The 21571-nt window shown below is 38.9% G+C and overlaps 1 protein-coding gene across 14 annotated transcripts in view; it reads left to right on the plus strand.

Annotated features, from left to right (window-relative positions):
- The window catches only part of TANC2 (tetratricopeptide repeat, ankyrin repeat and coiled-coil containing 2), a 341035-nt gene that overhangs the window by 275656 nt on the left and 43808 nt on the right, over window positions 1-21571 (plus strand). For all 14 annotated transcript variants that reach the window (XM_074320171.1, XM_074320173.1, XM_074320174.1 and 11 more), the window contains 2 exons: window positions 3517-3683; window positions 7775-8382. In XM_074320171.1, the coding sequence (XP_074176272.1) occupies window positions 3517-3683; window positions 7775-8382 (775 nt within the window). The remainder of the gene's footprint in view (window positions 1-3516; window positions 3684-7774; window positions 8383-21571) is intronic.

Raw genomic sequence — 21571 nt, forward strand, 5'->3', positions numbered from 1 at the left:
AGTGCTGGAAGCCAAAGAAAAATATTTAAGTAAGCATAAGATTCCTGAGCAATCCTGTGGATCCCTGGGAGACTTATTTACCTTTCTCGAGGATTTCAGAGATACTAAGAACAAGTGATTATGACTTCTCTTCTAGCCACCACCTCCGGTTAGTTCAGCCTCTGTGCTGGTTATTCAGATATCAGAGTTTCTTCTCTCAACTCTCATGACCTCTGTCTGTACCTCTGCTACCTAACAGCTTTACCATACCCTAAACTTTTTTAAATCCTGGAATTTCTCCACAAATATTTTTAAGCGTATTTTTTGTACATTGAAGTTCCTCATCCACCAGTATGAAATGAAAGGAGATACTAATTTGCTATCACAACTAAAAGGAAGATAATTCACATGTTATGTGCAGCTTTTCTGAACAAACATGTTGTCTGATAGGAGCCTTCTTTTCATTTTTGATAATTTCTGTACAATACACCAGTAATAAAATCTCATGTACGAGGATTCAGTTCTGACTTCAGTACTAGCTACCATCTCTTCTCTTGCAGTCCCTGTAATTCTTATTTCTCTCAAGTACCAAGGCAGAGTCTTAGGATGGGACTACTAAGGAAGATAGTTCAAGTGTTTGTTAAATATACATGTGAGGGCAGTGGGGAATCCCTGGTGAATATATATTTACAAGGGATTAAAAAGAAGAGTTAAAGGGCTTAGGAAACCTTTCCAGGGACTCGTCAGCTAGCATAGTGGCTTCTAAGAAGCACCTCGTTTAAGGTATTCATTAGTCCTTGCCTTGACAAAATAAGGAAGTAGAAACAGCCTAGAATTTGTGTGGATATAAATACAGGTGTCATTTTGCATATACAGGTATGTAAAGATTAGGTAGATTATGTCTCCCCTACTTTTTCAATGTTAACATAGTTTTTATTCTGTGAAATAATAGTGGTAGTGGATAGTAGTTGTATTTTAAATGTTCTTACATAGCAAAGCATGAAGTAGCAATCCTTTATTTGTCCCTAATTTTTAAAAAAATTTCATTAGTCTGTAAAATCTTTTCAAAGCTACTGAGTTAGAATATGTATTTCAATAACTTACAAAAGTTTGAAAAAGAACATGCAGAAGCATTCTTATATGGCAGTTGCATGTGAAAGGCACAGTCTAAAGATCATTAAAGTCTCACCTCTTAAGTTGATAATTGAGAAACTTCATCATTTAGCAAAGAAAAGGAAATTTTTAAGGAATAGTTCTCATTGCAATATTAGTACCATTTGGAAATTCTTTGCATTTATTCTTCTGAATCCTAAAAAATATATTCTTAGATAAACATGCCATCCTGATGTCTTCACAGATGAAATTTTTTTTGACACTTCATATCACCTCTCTTAATAGGTGATTTCTAAGTAACTCCTTCAAAGGAAGGGAATCTCAGAAAAGAAAAAAAAGGAGGCGGGGGAGCCAAGATTTCCAACAATATAAAATTATCTTAAGTGGGGCACATATTTCTTTTTTTTTTTTTTAAAGAAATGATATATTGTCTACTTTACTCATGGGATGAATAATATAATCTGCTGGGAATTTATGCAAATAAAAATTTAATTTTATTAGCCATTGAATTATTTTGTTCTTTAAAATGTCTAAATCATAATGTTCTTGATCTTTATGCTTGAGAATGTGTTTGAAATGTTTTTCCCAAAGAAAATCTCAACAGGTGTGTTATCAGCCTTTTTCTCCACTTGAAAATCATGGTTTTCTTATGAAGGAGCCAGGGTGAAGTTAAAGGAGGTATAATTGAAGTGGTGGAGACAGTGGTGTGCGGGTAAATTTTTAACAGCCAGCTGCAGGAGGAGGTTTCCACTGAGTAAATAAATATTCCCACCTTGGCCAATTTTAGGCTACCAGCTGCTTAACAACCAGTTCTTGAAAAATACTGCAGTGGGCTCTCCTGAACCAGTCATGCTGGCTCCAGCACACCACTGGGTGGGGCTTGGTGGTGGTGCTCGGGAACAAGGGATAGATCTATTATATATGCCCAGCAGAATGCAATTAAAAAATTCCTCTATGGAAATTAAAGACACAATTACACTTGTGGGAGCCAAGATCCTCAAAAGCAAGAACATAAGAGCCCCCAGTTGTGTGGGTAAATTCCAATTAGTGCCAAGCAACTCCTCTCTCTTTCTAAATTCTTCGCACTCCCTAAAGGAATAATGTGTTTTCTTAGTACCACATCATATAAAATGACATTTCATTAATAATCATTGTTAATAGTTAGAGCTGGAATCCTACTTCATTTCTCTTCCTAATAAGTCACCAGATGAGAGTAATATTTAAAACTCTTCATAATTTGAGAACTGACTTATAGTACTTAGGACATTGAAATTAAATTCCTTTATGTAGTTTGTACTCTAGGGAGGAAATAGAAAGTCTTATTAATCATGCAAAAAAATAAAATCTACGTATTTTCAAATGTGAAGCCAAAATATGTAGAGTTTCAGTTGGTCTTGACTCTTATAAAGGCTGAAAGAGCCAATCTTGTACAGAAGTCCGCAGACTTCCTTCCATCCCCAGCGTCATCTTTCTCCTCCTCAGATATTTCCCACTTCCGCCATCCAGTGACTTCTTTCTCTCTTTCCCCTGCCTTCCTCCCTTCAGAACTTGTAAGGTCCTACTAACTAGTAACTTTCACTTGTTACTCACAATTCATTTGTACTAAAATGTTAATTCAACCTGGGGATTTTTAATCTCCGTATTCAATGTAGTTTAAGAATCAGTAAGCATTTAATGAGATTGGAAGCCTGAACTCTCACCAACCCTTCTACACCCTAGCCCTAGGGATAAACTGATCTTGACGGTTTAGCATAGAGTCCAGGAGGGAGCTGGACACAAACATGGCAGATATTTATCTTTCCCTCATGAGTTCTCCCCTGGGAAGATCACACAAGGGTCTCGTCTCATTGAAGCTACTTTAAGGATAGTGTAGGAGGCTTCTAGTTCTGTAAGATCTTGTGTTCCAGCTTGGCTAATTCAGATCTATTGGCTAAGATTCCTTTTCTCTGTTCATCCCTTCCTTCCCACTACACATTCACATGTAGTCTATGTCTCGCTTTTCAAAGTAAACCCTTTTTTGTTTTTAATTCCCAAAGGAACATGTGATATTGTTCTCTTTAATGCTATCAGGAAAAAAAAGTCAGCACATTCTTTTCAACCTTTTTTAAGTATTAATATAAGAGAAAAATTAGCTACCATGTATAAATTCTTATAAATGCAATGCTAGGCTGTCTCACATCTGATACCATGGGGGGAAATGATGAGAATAATACATGCATTTCATGTATTATATATGTGACAAAAGCTTTCACATGTGAAAACAAAATGAATTCACTAAATTCTTTATAATAAATTAGGTACCCTGCACATTTAGTAAACAAACAAAAGATATTTTTTAATATTTTTTCCAAACAGATATGTAATCAAAGACCCAAAAGCACTTATCCACTTGGTAATTAAGTCATTTCTTTCTTTCTATCTCAGAGAGAAAAATTCCAGATGAAGATTTCATCATCTTAATTGATGGATTAAATGAAGCAGAATTCCACAAACCGGATTATGGGGATACAATTGTATCATTTCTGAGTAAAATGATTGGAAAATTTCCTTCCTGGCTCAAACTAATTGTAACAGTTAGGACCAGTTTACAGGTATGTGTTTGCTTTTGGATCATAAATTATTTCCCTTGAAAAGTGCTTAAATTGAAAAAGTTCTGGGTTATTGTTACTTTAGTGATGAGTTTTTCCAAACTTCTATGATGTCCGAGAGCCCTAGCAAGAATAATTCCCGAAGAACATATTTTGAGAGTAAGAGATATGATCTAGAGAGCATTCTCTGTATAGGACTCTTTCTTAGCTCAGACTCCCGTTCCCATTGCTCTGGATAAGTTTTGATAAAGTGTGTCCAAAACAGCATGAAAAGAAAGTCCATTTTTCTAGATTTGTCCTGAGGACAGACAGCAATGCAAATAGAGTCCTTAACACTCTAATGTACTGTTTGGCTTTTGTTTTATATTTTTTTATCATTTAATGCCATGCAGTCAATGTCAGTTCAATCTACAGTCTAGAGTCAAATTTTCTAGTTCCTCCCTCTGCTTCTACTTGAACAACTTTTCTGTAGCATGAAGGTGAACTTTCTTCTGTGTATGCCTTATTCGAAGAAATATTGGCAATATTTAGGCTTTGGATTTAACTTACTACAACTAGGAGATACAATTTTTTTTTTTTTATTTCCTTCCCTGCTCACTCACTGAATACTTAATGACCTAGAAGAAGGACTAGGAATATGAAACTTAGCCTATAAAGACATATGGGCTAAGGATAAATGATTCCACCTTCTTTACATTCCACTGTCGCTGAGTTGGTATCTCCCATTCCTTACCTATTCACACTTGGTTTGGAACAGTTTCTCAGCTGTTCTTCCCCTAACCATCGCTTCTTTTGATGAACATTAAAATCTCACATATTATATAACCATTCCACTACAGCAGGTCCTCGAATAATGTCATTGCTTTCTTTGTTCATCGTTGTTTCATTATAACATTAATGAGATACCATAGAAACTTAACTCTTGTTTATATCAATTAGCCTATGGTAAAATTGGTTTTGTTATATACATTGTTTCGCTTAAAGTTTCAAAACCTATCAATGACATTAAGTGAGGATTTACTGTATTTTGATGTAACCCCCTTATAACAATCAATTGCTAATGTACAGGAAATAGTCTTAGCTCCCTCCCTTTTTCCTCTCCCAGACACTTACCATGTTTCCCCGAAAATAAGACCTAGGGGACAATTCGCTCTAATGCGTCTTTTGGAGCAAAAATTAATATAAGACCCAGTATTATATTATATTATATTATATTATATTATATTATATTATATTATATTATATTATATTATATTAAAGACCCGGTCTTATATTATAGTAAAGTAAGACTGGGTCTTATATTAATTTTTACTCCAAAAGACACATTAGAGCTGATTGTCCAGCTAGATCTTATTTTCGGGAAAACACGGTAGTAGCATTCCTATATATTGAGCAGTTAGCTTTACTGCCTTCTTTGACTAAAAGCTATACTTATACTCCTGGCCACCACCTTGCAGATGTTTTTAATTAATCTCAAAGTAATTTGAGTTAAAGAATGTGGATGAATCAACATTAATGCTTCTTTACAATTAAAAATTATGTAATCTACCATTATTGGTCAGTAGCTTGATTGTTAAAGATGAAGAATGAATAAAAGAAACTTCCAAGAACACGATCTCTGGCAAGTTTTACTAAGTGTATGCTTAGGAGATGTTATCCTCGTTTATGTTCTTACATAACATCATGTGTAATCTCAAAAGACATTTTAAGTACGACTTGGTAGAGCAGATGACTTAATTTTTCAGCTACACCAAGTAACAGGGAAAGTACTATATATATTAATCTACGAAGTTCAAATCTCAGTGTCTGCATAAATTAAGACCTGCGTTAAATAACTCCCCAGATACTTCGTTCACTTCAACCAAGAAGTTTTAAAAATTATTTTCATCCTTCTCTGACAGTGAAAGAATTCATAGACCTTAAAAAATGAACCCTCATCATATCATAGACTGTGTAGATGCCTGACCAATGTGCTATACACCTCAAGCTGAAGTAGAATAATATTGAATGTCAACTCTAAGTATATAGGTGTATATATAGTCACAGGATGTGGAGTACAGCATAGGGAAGATAGTCAATAGTACTGTAACAGCTGTATAAGATGTCAGAGGGGCAGTAGCTTGCGGGGCTGGGTTATCACTTTATGAAAGGTTTAAATGTCTAACTATTACGTTGCTTTGTACACCTGAGACTAATAAAAACAAATGAACCCTCATATTGATCATTCATTATTTCCACAGACGTTTTATAAGTACTTGAGGTGTGTGAAGCACTTTCTAGGAGCTGAGGATACAACAATCATAAAGCTTACATTCTAGTGAGGAACACAAACAATAAATAAGTGAAAAATTAAACATACTAAAATTGTAGGTAGTTTTAGTGCTATGAAGACAAATAAAATAGGGTAAAGGGGTGATAGTTATTTTAGATAGGGCAGTTAGGGAAGACCTCTCCAAAGAGCCTTGTAAAGTGATGAGATCTGTTTTACCTTTTTAAAACATTGTTTTGGCTGCTGTGTAGATGATGAAATGTAGGAGATCAAAAATGGAAGCAGAAGTACAGGTGAAAGGTAACGGTGGCTTAGACTAGAATGGTGATGGTGCAGACCTGTTACGTGGTCATGACTGGATAACATTTTGAAGGAGAATCACAAGTATTTGATGATGGGCTGAATGTGGGTGTGAGCAAGAGAGAAGATTCAAAAGTGAATCTTTTGGTGAGCAACGGGGTAAATGCTGGTTTGAGGAAAGGAGAAAGATCACAGATACCTCCTGCAATTTGGTGGTAGGGTCGGTGGTAATACCATTTATCGACATGGGGAGGTCTTGCGGAGGGGGGCAAAATTCAGTAGTTCTGATTTGGTCACATTAAGGTTGTCTATAAAACTTCCAAGTGTAAATGTTTAATAAACATAAAAAATGAGAGCTCAGGGAAGATGACTAAACTGGAAACATAAAGTTAGGCATCATCTGCATATTGATGATATTTAGAACAATGGGACCAAATAAACTGTTCTAGGGAGGGAGAGTAGCTAGACGAGAGAAAAGAAGGGAGACCTGAGCCCAGCGTGGACTGGGAAATGAAAGAGGAGCCAGGAAAAGAGCCTGGGTAGGAGTGGCCATTGTGCTCAGAGGAACACGAGGGAAACATGCTATGAAGCAGGCTAAAGAAAGTAACTCAAGGAGAAAGGTGTGATCACCTGTGTCATACACTGCTGAGAGGCTGAGGAAGATAGATGAGAACTGCAACTTGATGACTGGATTTGGCAAGGCGAGGATTATTTATTGATAACCTTGACAAGAGCCATTTCAGTGAAGTGATGGGGTTGAAGCCTAATTGCAACAAATGGGAAGGGAGGAATTCGATATAGTAGGACATAGAGAAAACTTTATGTGAAGTTTTACTAAAAATGGGACCAGAGGTATAGGATTGTAGCTGGAGGGAGGAATTATGAGGTCATCTGTGTGATCCAGTAGAGAAGAAATTGATACAGGAGACAGAGTGGATATTTACATGAGCCAAGTCTGTAAGCAGATAAGATAGAATCCAGAGCATAAGAATCACCACGGAGCCCTGTCACCTTTCCCCAATATCATTTCCAAGCAGATCACCAAGATACCAAGCTTTCCACTATTAGAAGTATTCCTTTGTGCTAAGGCATCTCCAAAAGGCCTACATTAAAATGCAGTCATTTTATTAGGGTTAGAAAGCCATATTTTTATTTTTTACTGAATTGTACTTTGACGTTATGCCATGGTTTGCGCTGAGAAAAATTAAAACAAAAAAAATCTATCGAACTCCATTTTCTGTTTATTTTAGGAGTGTTATTTAGAATATCAACCATTAAGTCACTCCTAAGGTATCCTTTATGAATACCCATAAAAAAAATTATCTTAAGTCTCAATATTAGAAAAAGTTGTGTTTCTCCTGTGCAACTAATTTGTTTGAATCTATGGATACTAAGATTTGATCATGTTTCCTTCTTTCCTCTGGCCACTTGGAAGTTCAGAATAAATTTTTGGACCCCATAGTTATCATAAAAGTTAGGGGAAATTGAAGGTCTTTCTGTCTCTTTCTCTCTCCATCTGTTTTAGGAAATTACCAAGCTGCTGCCTTTCCATAGGATTTTTTTGGATCGACTAGAAGAGAATGAAGCCATAGACCAGGACCTGCAGGCTTACATCCTGCATCGGATACACAGCAGCTCTGAGATCCAGAATAACATTTCACTTAATGGCAAAATGGACAATACTACATTTGGCAAACTCAGTTCTCATCTCAAGACTCTCAGTCAAGGGTCCTATCTATACCTGAAACTCACATTTGACCTCATAGAGAAAGGCTATCTAGTGTTAAAGAGCTCTAGCTACAAAGTAGTTCCTGTTTCTCTCTCCGAGGTTTATTTACTCCAGTGCAATATGAAGTTCCCCACCCAGTCCTCCTTTGACCGGGTGATGCCTCTCCTGAATGTGGCAGTGGCCTCTCTCCACCCCCTGACTGACGAACATATCTTCCAAGCCATCAATGCTGGCAGCATTGAAGGCACACTAGAATGGGAGGACTTTCAGCAGAGAATGGAGAACCTCTCCATGTTTCTAATCAAGCGCAGAGACATGACTCGTATGTTTGTACATCCTTCTTTTCGAGAATGGCTTATCTGGAGAGAAGAAGGAGAGAAAACCAAATTTCTCTGTGATCCCAGGTAAGCCATAGATCTATAACAAGCAATTGTGAGCCTATTTTGTATTTATCGCATGAAGCATGGGTATTGAGAGCATGAGAAATGTTCTTCATTGAACATTTCACATAAAGGAAACGTCATCTCTGTTTCTTCTCAAGACAAGGGTATAATGAGATTAATTTATTTCCTCACAGTGTTATTTCCTTAAGACTCAAAAGCTGCATAGATATTTAGAATGCTCCCATACATTCCTGTATTTTCCTAAATAATTTTCTCTGATCGTACTGGTGATTCCAGGCTATAATTAACTATCCATTTAACAGACTTCCTCAATGTTCTTCATATATGAAGAAAGAATTACTATACTGTTCATCTCTTTAACTTAGAGCAGAATCATTTTAAAACAGTGATTGCTCTTTTAAAAGCCATACCATTGTTAAAGATACCAATGACTAACCCCATTAAAGCCCAGCCACTGCTAAGATTTTCACTGCAAAAGGGAATCTTAAACCTCAATGCTGGAAAAGACTTGCAGAGATCAGCTGGTCTAGTCACTCTACCTTTAGATAAGGTGTCATCCCCCATTTTACTATAAAGACCTTAAGATTCTGAATCACTTGCCCAGTGTCATCAGTTAATAGGTGCGAGAAAGGAGGAGGGACTAGAATAGGGATGGTGAATATGTGGCATCTACTACCACTCCCCTGTCCTGCAGCCATGGCAGACATCACTGGTTTACCCCAGCACTCTTTCCTGATGAGCTTGACCCTGACTTAAGAATCTCAGCTCAACAAACCAGTCTAGATATGAAACTGCTCTACCCGTTCTCTTGGGTAGAACCTAGATCTCTAGCATCCTAGCAAGGTATGCTTTCTATTCCTCCACACTGCCTTCGTAAAAGAATTATTCCTTTAATAAAGTTGGTGTTTTCAAAAGCAGGGATGTTCCTGATTTCCTGAAAACAAAGAAGACACCAACAACATAGCTGACAAATGCAGAGCTTTTTCGGGCTCCAAAGGAAGATAGGCCAAATTTGACTGTGCCCCGCCCCCCACCCGCCACCGCCATGACTCATCAGAGAGACTCATCAGAGACCTCTCTGACTGTGTTGGGGTTTTATTACTCTCCTGGCATATTCTCACCCAGCCTTATTAGAGACAACTGTGCTTGTGGGCATGATGCTCAGCCTACTTCATGCTGATTCATTAGAAAATTAGTTCCAGATTCCAGTGAAGATATCACACCAGGCAATAGATTTCGTGGTATTTCTCTGAGAGGGAAACTTTTAAAGAAACAATCTGATGGAAAGAACATGAATTTATGAGTCAGACTGCTCACATAAATCCTACCTCTTCTAAGAACTGTGACCTTTGGAAAGTTACATGTTTTTGAGATAGTTTTCTTATCTACATAAAAGAGATGGTAATTCTTAAAGTTGTTGAGAATTAAGTGAGGTCATGTAGTAAGTATAATACCTAGAATAGTACAGAGTGTACAGTGTTTAGGAAATACTTTTTCCTCTCCTGTCTTTTCAGGAATACACTGTACAAGTATACCTTAACTGAATCCTATAGCAGCAGCCTCATGCTGTTAGCATTTGGGGGCACAAGATTAAGAAAACAAAACTTGAGTTTGAGTCTCTTCTATGAATTGTATGGTATTCCCAAAAGGATTTTATTATTACTCGCACTAGTACTGCTACTCATGCTTAACACATGGAGTTTGCAACCACTTAGTTAAGAAAAAGAGACCCATCTGGAATTGCCTATAAACCCTTTGAAATCAGTTTCCAGTGAAACTTTGCTGGCTGCTCTGCTCGCTCATCCTGGGACATCTCAGCAGATTGAGAGCTGAGGTCCAGGGCAGCCAGACTACCACTGAATTAACAGTATCCTTGCAACCGATGAAATCCTCAGAGCTCCCAAAGGAGAAAATGTGTTATTTAGACAGCCATATCATGGCTTTACAGGTTTACCTTCTCAACATTGTTTAACTAGGAGCATTTTGGCAGCAGGCTGATACACTGGGACAAGAAGAGCAAACACTTTTCACTCAAATGCTGTGTACAGGCTTGCCTCAGATATTGCAGGTTGGTTTCAGACCTCCACGATAAAGCGAGTTGTAATCTTTTTGTTGATGGAGGGTCTTGCCTTCAATTTGTAGATAAAAAACTCAACATCTGTGGAGCACAATAAAGCAAGGTGCAATAAAACGAGGTATGCCTGCAGTCTGTTGCCTGGCGATTGAATAACACTCAGGGCTGCTGAGGGATCATCATATATCATTTAATGACAGAGAGTAAAATACTGGACCAAGAGTTATCATAAAAGCTTCCTTACATTTCATTTCGGTTGGTATTCAGTCTTCTGCCCAGCACTGTCTGGCACCAGCTTTGTTACTAAAGTATTGATCTCAGAGCTTGAGGCCCCCTGGGTCAATGAGATGGAAATTCACTAAGAATTTAATGCTACTGGCAAAGCCCAAACTGGCCTTTCAAAGAAACTGGCTGTAATTGCTTTCCATTTCAGGCGAGTCTGATTAGCAGAACTCTAAGCAGAATTTGTCTTTGTGGCCTTCAGCCTCTACTTCTGTACGTTGTTTCTCCCTCTGTTCACTTTCTGTCCAGCTTATCTCTAGAGAATCTAATGTATCTCACTAGACCACCGTGCATCTGAGTGCATCTGAGATCATACTAGGTAGGCCAGTGGCTGACACGCGTATCTCTGTGTAAGGAGATCTTTCAGAAGCAACAGAGTGTCTCTTCTAGTCCATTTTCTTGGACTTTCAACACTCACTTGTTCACCCTGAACTTGACCTTATTAGGGAACGAGACACAGATGAGGATATTCTACTGAAGCCAAAAGTAGTTGATCTTCATCAGAAATAGGATACCCAGGGAGGTACTTCAGTAACCTGAGGATAGTGCTAGAAAGAGGAAATATGTAGCAGAGCCAGAGGTCAGTGCTACAGTTGAGACAGAGTTTTCTTTATTTTAAATATCAGACTTCCTGTTGTATCAGAATCAGGGCAGAAAATCCATACCCCTGAGAGAATGACCTAATATTGCAGAGACATATAACTGTCACAGAAAGAGATGAGTTATAGATGTCTTTTCTTGGCTTAGTAACAGAGGGGGGTAGTTGTATATGTGTGCGTGTGCACGTGTGCGTGCATGTGTATATGTGTGTTTATCAAACTGTAAGCAAAGTATCACTCAAAAATTTTTTATCACATCAAAGATTTTGGATTTGCACTCTAGATAAAAGTGTGCCCCTTGAAGCACAAACCTGAGACCTCACCACCTTATTCTGCTTTCTGTTTCCCACTATTTATCACTGTCATACTCTATCATACTCTGAAATTAATCTGGCCTATATTTTATTCCCTTGGTCACTGAAATATAGATTAACTCACTAATCTAATAAACTAATCTCTGTTATGCTAATAAGAGGGAAGTAGAAAACCCATTTGAAGCAACTTGTGCATTTTAAGTAAGGCGTTTGAGAGAAGTCACCAGCCTTTGTCATCCAACCTTTTAATGAATTTGATAGTTGAAATTTGCCTCTGACAGAGTCGACATTTGGGGGCCCCCAGCCTAGTGGTGCTGCTTAATATTTCTCCATAGCTTCGGCTATCCCTGAATGAATCCCCACTCTTTTTTTCTGTGTCCTTTCCTCAATATCTATTTTCATGGTCTTAACCCTCCCCTCCCCTAGAAACAGCTTGCAGATCAACATATTTATGTACATGCGGGAATATATATGTAAGAATTTGATATAGAGATTAGAATACTCAGCTGCCTTATTTTTAACTTTCTGAATAAAACACATAAAGCTTGTTGTGAACTTTATTTAATGAGCTGATAAAACCTGAGGTTGTGATTTGGAAGACTACTTGGGGTTGTCCTGACTTCCTCAAACTAAGAGAAGCAAATTTCATGGTGGGTAAAAAAGGTAAAAGGCTACACACATCCTGCTTATACCTATGAGGATAGTTGAGTACTTACTTGATTCTTTGTGACCAGAGTTGATTTATTATAATAAATAGTCTATTTAGATTTTTGCTAATTATTTTGGCTGTGTTAGTCAGTGAATTGCATATTGGACACCTGATGCTCCAAAATCCATGCCACACAGCAGAGTGTCAGAGAAGAAGCAATTTAAGGAAAAAAAGAGGACATTCTTCCTATAATGGCAAACTCACTGTGCTGGGAACCTGTACCGCCTGGCTTCTTATAGAATACAAGGGTCAGAAGTGACCACAGCACAGAATGGTCAGTTGCAGGGTTGTGGTGATTTTGTTTGTTTGGTTTCTTTTCATCCAAATGTGAGCCTCCAGGCCAGAAGATGTTTAATCTTACTCTCGCTAAAGCACTAACTCAAGATCACTGCTTCTGATGGCCACTGAAGGCTCCCACAACAAACCTTGAATTGGAGGGTGTGTTCTGCTTTCTAGAAGCTTTAGGAAAGAATTCAACAAAGTGACGGATCCTGGGAAGAAAAAAGGGGCCCCTGGAGTGAAAGCAGCCCTTAGGAGGTTTGGAAGCATTAAAGCAAAGAGAAAAGAGGTGTAACAAACATCTTTTACTAGCACTTGACTATTAGTAGATGATCTTAACCTGCCTGAAAATATTAACTTTCTAATCACTGTTCTGGGTCTAGGTCTGCTTCCCTTCTAATTCTTTTCTACCACTCAGGGGAAATCAGTCTTCTGATGTCATGATTTAGGTGTGAGAGAGTTCGTTCATCTGTAATATTATTGTGGATTTGTCTAATTTGCCAATAAGTATTTTCTTTCTTATTATCTAAGTTTCTAACTCCCTATTAGCATCAAGAGTAAATTTTAGATGCAAATCTGAAATACTACTCTAGTGACCGTAGTCATGGTTTTATGACATAATGCAAGGGAAAAATTATATGAAAGCTAATGTATATCTTGGACTATGTCCAGTTTGCCAATGCATGAATGTCCTCCAAATTTACAAATTTGTTTTCTCCCAGCATAAATCATAGGACCCACATCTATTAGTCAAATACGCAAACTGTTCCCATCTTTAAAACTGTCATACCTTTGAAGATGGACAGCAATAACATTTTTTTTCTTTTCCAAATCCAAAATTAAGTTTGAAAAACCTAGTAATCAGAATTCTTCTCCAGCATATTTAAAACAGAGAACTACTTATTCCTACTCATGTGAAGTTTGCTAAGTTAATAAATATACAGAGAAATAGTTCTGCTTATGATAAGATGGAGAGAGAGCATCATTTTATGACTTGGCAGGCATGAAAAGAGTCAACTAATGAAAACACAGGACTTGCACTCTCCTATATTGTTTGATTTTGCTGAGAAAGTGTTGCTTATATGTTTTAAAAGTTTGTGTGTGTGTGTGTGTACATACATACATAAATACTTGTATATATGTCTTTTTTTTAAGGTGAGTATGCCTGGTGTAGCAAATGCTAGTTAAAATAACTTCACCTAAAAATCTGAAAATGGGGAGAAGTAGAATAGATGGTTGAGCAGATAGTAGTCCCCCCTTATCCACGTGTGACATGTTTAAGACCCTCAGTAGACGCTTGACACTGTGAATAATACCCAACCCTATGTATAGCATGTTTTTTCCTATACATACATACCTATGATGAAGTTAACTTATAAAATAGGCACAGTAAGAGATTAACAATAGCTAATAATAAAATAGAACAATTATAGCAATATTCTATAGTAAAAAATATGTGAATGTGCGCACTGGAGATTCTCTCTCTCTCTCTCTCTCTCTTCCCCCCCACCTCTCTCAATAACCAATCTGATAACCGAGACTGCTACTAAGTGACTAACAAACGGGTAGTATGTACAGTGTGGAGACACTGGACAAAGGGATGATTCACGTGCTGGGCGGGATGGAGCGGGACAGCGTGAAATTTCATCACACTACTCAGAACAGCATGCAATTTAAAACGTATGAATTGTTTATTTCTGGAATTTTCCATTTAATATTTTTGGAGCAGTTGTCCACAGGTAACTAAAATCATTAAAAGCGAAAACCACGGATAAGGGGTAACTACCGTACTGAACGTTGCATAGGAAGTAGTGGCTAATTTGTCCTATTAATGAGTCTCTGAACCAACAACACTGGCTGAATGAAAAGGTGGGAATCCCACAGACTTTCCTAGCTTGTCAAACGAAGATGAATAGCACAGCAACCAGGAATTATTGCCAGCTTAGTGGGATGTGACAGCACATTTTCTTTTTTGTGAGTAGAGCAACTTACTCAGCTGTCTCTAGAGACTTTCAAAAGCAGATAGGTCTCCACATTTGGTAAAATTAGCACTAAGAGTCTCCTATTCTCTCAGTCATAAGAACCCACCACTGTGAGACATGTATTCACTGTAGCCTATTTAGTTGGTTCTACCACCCAAATTTTACTTGTAAGTATCCACCACTTACTTCCATCTCTGCTTACATACCCTAGGCTCACACATGGGCTGCTTCAGCCTCCTAACTGGTCTACCCTTTCATCCATTCTTGCCAGCAGCCAAAGTGATTTTTAAAAACACAAATCAGACCATGTAACCTCCTGAAATCCTTCAAACGGTTTCTTGTTGGGGTTAGAATAAAATCAATGCCAAGCTCTGTATTACAAAGATAGCTTCTGCCTGCCTCTCTAAATTGAGCTAATTGATTCTCACTCTCAGACACCATTTCCTGGTCATAACTGGTTATCTGCCAGTTCCTAGAACTTGCTAAGCTCCTTCCCACCTCTAGGCCTTTGCACTTAACAGTTCCCTCCGTCTCGACCTCACTTTGCCTCACTCGTCACATGGCAAAATCTCTCACTTCTTCAGATTTCCGCTTAAATACCACCTCCTCAGAGAGACTCCACTTGTCACCTTATCTAAGTAAGTTTCTCCTGGTGTTCTTTAGCAGCCTTTTTACTTTCTAACACTTACCACAGTCACTTATTAATTCATTACAGGTAAATACTCCTTTCTTCTTTACTTTCCCCTGTAGAATGGGAGTGAGCTCAGTGGGGACAGGAACATTTTCTGTCTTGCTCACCTTGGTCTTCCTAATGATTCATAGAATGCCTAGCACCCAATAAGCACTCAGTAAATATTTTTTTAAAAAATAATGAATTAGTGAACAAAGGAATGAGATGTGGTATTCATTTTAAGCTTGCAACCGAAAATATTTGAGAAACTCCTCTCACAATGTGTTGTTCACTCTGTTACCACATGTCAGGAGTAAGTGAAGATACGCATTTCAGCCAGCATTCAGTGAACATTTATTACGTAATATATTCAAGGCTCTGTGTTAAGCACTGCAGGGCATACAGAAATGAGTAAGCTAGATCCATCTACCAAGACTTACAGCTTAGTGGCTTTAACAGACACATTTATAACTAGCTATAATTCAAGGCAGAGCGCTGTACCAGTGGTATAAACAAAGAGCTACGGGACATGGAAAAGGAAGAGACAAGTGATAAATCTTCCTATGCCTACTGTTGGTGTTTCAGACTGTGACAGTTCAATGGAGTCATAGCTCTTCTGCCTCATGAAGCCCTGCCAACTGTCTAAAGACTTCATTGTCAGAGGAGAGATGTCCATTTTCCTAGGGCCAGGCATGCATTACAAGAACAGAAGAGCAGTAGGAGACTGTGAGGCAAGGTGGGAGAAAGCAGCAAATCTCTCCAGAGTCTGTTTTAAGAATAAATAATGCTGTTCGATCCATTTCTACCAAGGTAGATCTTGGGCATACTTCACTCAGAGTCTACTGCTCGGGTTTACCTTCATCAGGCTCCTCCATTTCCACATTGAATATGTGAGACAAGCTGACTACAAATATAGTTTGTATTCAGATTCCATGAGAAAACTATGAGAAGAACATGCCAGAGCAGTTACTGACTGATAAGCTGAAGAGGAAGGAAAGAATTTTTGCAAAGATGTGTGGGTGTCATTTGCTGAGAATTGATGGCAACAAGCAGACTGTGAGGCAGCAATCACCAAAGTTTAACTGCAGGCAGGATTTTTCAGATGAGAGGTGAAAAGATGAGAATTGTCAATCTATTCTCAATATTTGAGTCAGAGCCACGCTCATTTTACAGTTGAGCAGTGGCATCAGAGATGCTTGCAAATTCAAGGCTGAACTGGGCAGTGAATTGGAAAATGGTCTGGAAGTCCTGGTGTTGCTCTTCCTGGAACCCATCTGCTTAGCATTTCTTCATCCGTGAAGCATTTATTAAACTTCTACTCTGCACCACTCTGCTGCACACTAGAGAAGCTTCGGTGAATAAGACACCCCCAGCAGTAACGTCTTCACCCTCTAGAGGGCAGTCAGACACATAGCGACCAACAACAGTGCCATAGTACAAAGGACCATGGGAACCTAGACACGGAAAAAGACTTCGCAGAAGAGATGGCGTTCAAGTTCAGCCTAAAAGGATGAGTTGCCTCTGTTAAGCAGCACTGGAGTGGGAGAGCTCTGCAGGCGGGCACCAAATAAGTAATGGCCGGAGCAAAAGCAAGTGTGAAGATAGGAAGCACCTTTGGGGAATTGTGAGAAGCTGTGGTTAGAGAATAAAACACATGGTCAGAAAGAACGGCAGGAAGTGTCGCTTGAATGCCATGTCTAAGACTTTACAGTTTACTCTGTAGATAATAGGGAGTCTCTGTAACTTTATGAGGAGGAGGAGACAATGGTCAGATAACTGTGATGACGTGAAAAACAGCTGTGGCAAGTGGTGTGTGGAAGATGGGTTGAAAAAAGGAGAGACTGTTGGTAGGGATGGTAGTTACGAGGTTTATAGCAGGAGTCTAGGGGAGAGATGCCAAGACCTGTAATGGGAGAATAGAGAGCAAGGTATATGTGGGAGAGACATTTGGGAGATACTCAAAAGCACTTAGTCTTTTTTTATGTGCGGGAGATAAGGCTGAAGGGATCAGAAATTACTTCAACACTTATCTTGAGTGATGGTGGATAGTGAAGCCAATGACCAACAGAGCTTATCCTGAGTGAAGGCGGAGTTCTAGCACCGCCAGAGGCGGGAGGAAGGGGAGGCCTGTTTTGGAGAGGTTTATAATGAATTGCCTCTGAGAGAAGGTGAACAAGTATATTTAGACATGTGACTTTGGAAAATAAGAAAAGAAAGCTTCGGCATGGAGTTACAGATTGAGGAGTTACCAACAAATAACTGACTGTAGAAGCCATGGGACTAAACAAGATCACCCAAGTTAGAGTGTAAGGAAGTTTAGGGAAACGAAACAGAATAGTTATATTTAAATTCTAGGGAAAAAATGATGAACCAAATAATAATTTACAAGGGTCATATTAGTTAGAAGGTGAAATGAAAGAAAGGTCATGGAAGTCAAAGGAGATGTTGCCGGGCCAGGTCTGAAATGATGAATATAATTTCTGTCTGTATTCCATTGACTCAGTCACATGACCCCACTTGAATGTGAATGCAAGGTCCCTGGCAAAGGAGCCACTTCCCAACAACAGCTCTTGTCTGTGGAAAGGAGCACAAACCTTTTGGAGGCAGCTATCTATCTGTGCCTCATAATTCTAACCTCACTAGGTCTCTCTAAATAATTCCCCACGTTTACTTCTGTAATACAAAGTCATTCTATAGCAACACACATTATTTCAGCCCAAATTATAAGATAAGATAGGCTTTAGCTTGTAAGCAAGCAATTCCTTGCCAGCCGGTTGTTAACTATATCACTTTATGACATCCAAGCACCACACAGAGGAATAGCAAAACACCTCAGTGTTTCTTGGAAACACTAAAGTGTTGTATACGGAGTTTGTCATTGCAAGAGCTAATGCAATCTTGTGACTACACATTAGTGACTGACTAGAACAATGGAGAAAACATCCATGCTGGAAATATTTGAGTCCATTTATTAGCATGTTTCAGTGCTACAAATAGAAACTAAGACTAGCTATCTCCCTGGGATGCTAAGTGAAAATCTATGAGAAAAACAAACGTGGTGCCATTATATGTATGTTTTGTGTAAAACTGTCACTCAAGTTCCAAACTGGAAAGGGAGGGTGATTCTTGCCTTAGAAAGGGTTTTGTTTTTCTTTTTCTTTAAGAGACTTCATAGCTGTCAGCTCTTGAGCTATAGGGAAACAGGGTCACCATGTAAGGGTAGCTCCTGACTGCCTTGTAATTCAGAGTTGTCCAATGTGAGTGCCACTTGTCTCCAATAATCCCTAGGGAGGGGCCACTGATGCCTGCAAATGAGGGTGGAGATAGGATCTATTCTGGATACTACCTCCTCTGCCTTTTGTCAGAGCATATATATCCAGGATACGGGAGAGGAAGCAGTGCTGGGGGAAGGGTCTTCAACTCTGACCCGGGAATGATTCTCTCCTGAAATATCTAAAATCAAATATACCTTGTATATAAGTCCTAATATCCTCCTGAAAACCTCTGTTCTACATGAGGAATTTGTATTCCTCCTGTCAGTTTACCTTTTACCTTATTTCTTAGGGACTGGTTAGCTCTGCCCTTATCCCCACGCTGCCTCAAGTTACACTACCAAGTTTTCCCTCACTGACTAACAGTGAATGGCACCCAGACCCGATAATTTTTCTCTGATTCTTGGGTTTCTGTTTTGGCTGTAAAGGTGGTGGAGTTCAGGTGAGGAGGGGTAAGGATTTGGGGTTAAGGGTGGAGTGTCACGTTTCACTTTGCACACGTTAAAGATTCAAGTTCTATGTGAGCACACAGTCATCTCCCAGTAGGTTTAAGGCCATTTCCGGCTGCTGTTCATGCCTTTAACAAAGCACTGTGCTGTTTGCTGTGGATATAAAAGAAATATAAAGCACATTTCACTTAATTCTCACCGCAGTTCTGAGAGAGAGGAATTATCATCCCTGCTTCACAGAAAGGTGAAATAGGTTATCCAAGGTTGTGAGGCTGACAAGTGACAGAACTAAGATTTGAACGTAGGTCTGCAGGGTAACTGTGAATCACAAAGTGATCTCATTGTATAAACTATGTGGAAATAATTCTTCTGCCCTCACCACTGCCCCCCCATTGGGCTTTATAATTACATATGAACCCACATTAAAGTTGATTTTGTTTACTATCATCTTTATAGAGAGAAAACATAATTTTGTTCAGTCATGCCTAAAATCATGTCACACACACACATGACTAGGGCTCTGTTTCTTAACTATACTCTCCCCAAAATGCCAATCAAAAAATGACAAAATTAACAGTTGCTCATGTTAGCTATGTTAAGAATGCAGAGTTTATATTACACAAATGAATATATTGTTCTTCACTGATTGACTTTTTCACACCAATTTGCTCAGAAATGAAAACCAAGTTGCTAATTTTGTCAGCATGGTAATGGAACTAGGTTTCAGAAGACCCTGGGTTCCCATTTCATCCCTTTTACATCCTAGGCATGTGAGCTGGGAATCTGTCCTTAAATCTGGCTGCATCTCAGTCTTCCACCGTATTAGTAATATTTGCTCCTGTGCCTATAGTACACATGTTTGTGAGAATCTAAGCAAGTGTTAAAGTATTTCAGAAACCACAAGGTTGTGTACAAATGTAAGGTATTACTATTTATTCATTCATTCTGCAAATAAGTACTCCTATTACCTAAGAGTATGTATGTGAAAAAAGCCTGGCTTCTGTGCTCCACACAATCTAGCGGAAAGACTGACACGCAGAGGGCTGCAGTAGGTGCCGTAATGGAGATGTGTACCAGGTACAACAAGAACCTAAGGGAAAGTACCCCTGACTGTCGGGGAGGACCAGGGAAGGAAGGCTTCAGAGGAGATGGTGTGAACTGAGACTGGAAGAATGAGAAATCGTTTGCCTGATGAACTAAACAGGGAGGAGAATTCCAGGCAGAGGGAAAGTGTGTTTGAAACTCTGAAATATTTTACTCTGCCTGGAATTAGAAGTACAAGGTAAGGTGGTCAAGACAGACAAATGGACAAAGGACAAATTATAGAGAGCCTTTGATACCATGCTAAGGAGTTTAGATTACGTATAGGAGGAAATATATATAAAGCCACTGAGGGATTTTGAGCAGATTGTGATCAGGCTTCTACAATGTAGATTATTGGCATAGGCCAGGGAGCAGGCAGTGGAGAGAATGAGGCCCTTGCCATTGTACAGAAGAGAGTGAAAAGGGGAGGAGAAAACTGCTAGGTTTTATGCCTGAGTACCTGGCAATATTTTTAAAAATAAAAAAGTCTTAAGGGGATTTGGTTTTAAGGAAAGCTTCAACTTCAAGCGGTGTCATTTGACAGGTCATATGAAGGTAGAGGGATCCAGCAGGCAGTTTGATAGGCAAACAGAAACCTCAGTGGTAGAGATGTCACTGTGGGAGCCATTCACATTGAAGTGAGAGTTGAAGCCAGGAGACTAGGTGAGAGCTACCTAAGAGAGAAAAACAAATGGGGGATAAAGCAAAGCAGTTACATCACTGAAGGAAACTGGAGGAAAAGTGTCCCAGGATGGCGTCACAAATGTCAGGAGGAGAGACAGTTTCAAGGTAACTAGTCAACAGGACCTAATGCTGGAAAGAGAAAATAAAAGAAACAAGATCAAAGGCTAAAGGAAAACCATCAACTACTGGTGACCTAAGAGAATAGTGAGACTAGGAGTCAAAAGGAGGTGAGTTCAGGAGTGAGAAAATGATAAGAAAAATAGAAATAAACGTTCAGACTATAGGTTAGCCAGTGGCAGCATATTTTACCATAATAGTAAGGTACAAATGGAAGTGCCAGCATATAATATAAATTGCTGTTACCCTTTGTGTCCTGAACACCGCAAGCTTTGAGTCTAATGAACTGAAATCATTTTTTTATTAACAATGTAATTTGCTTGTACCCAAAAAGAAATGAACGACCGTTGTCACCCTCATCTTTTCCTTGGCCTGTGTTGTTTGCTGTTACTCCTGAGTGCCTGTCAACAACAACAAAAGCAAGCACTATTTTCTATAGCTCGCTGAAATGTATACGAGAGAAATGCAGACCTCTTACCAGGATTTCTTAGTTATGGTAGTAAAATGAAAGCACTGGGGCAAAGCCAATTCTGTGTCACACTGAAAATTCATTTCTTTGTCAGACATGAGCTTTTTTTCCGTAGTAGGCATGGCTTCTCACTAATGGCCTGAAGCAAGGTAGTGAATCAGAGGCCAGTATTCAGAACTTCTAGTCACTACGCACGGCCACGGATG

Source organism: Rhinolophus sinicus, linkage group LG15 (genome assembly GCF_036562045.2).
Source record: "Rhinolophus sinicus isolate RSC01 linkage group LG15, ASM3656204v1, whole genome shotgun sequence".
Lineage (NCBI taxonomy): Eukaryota > Metazoa > Chordata > Mammalia > Chiroptera > Rhinolophidae > Rhinolophus > Rhinolophus sinicus.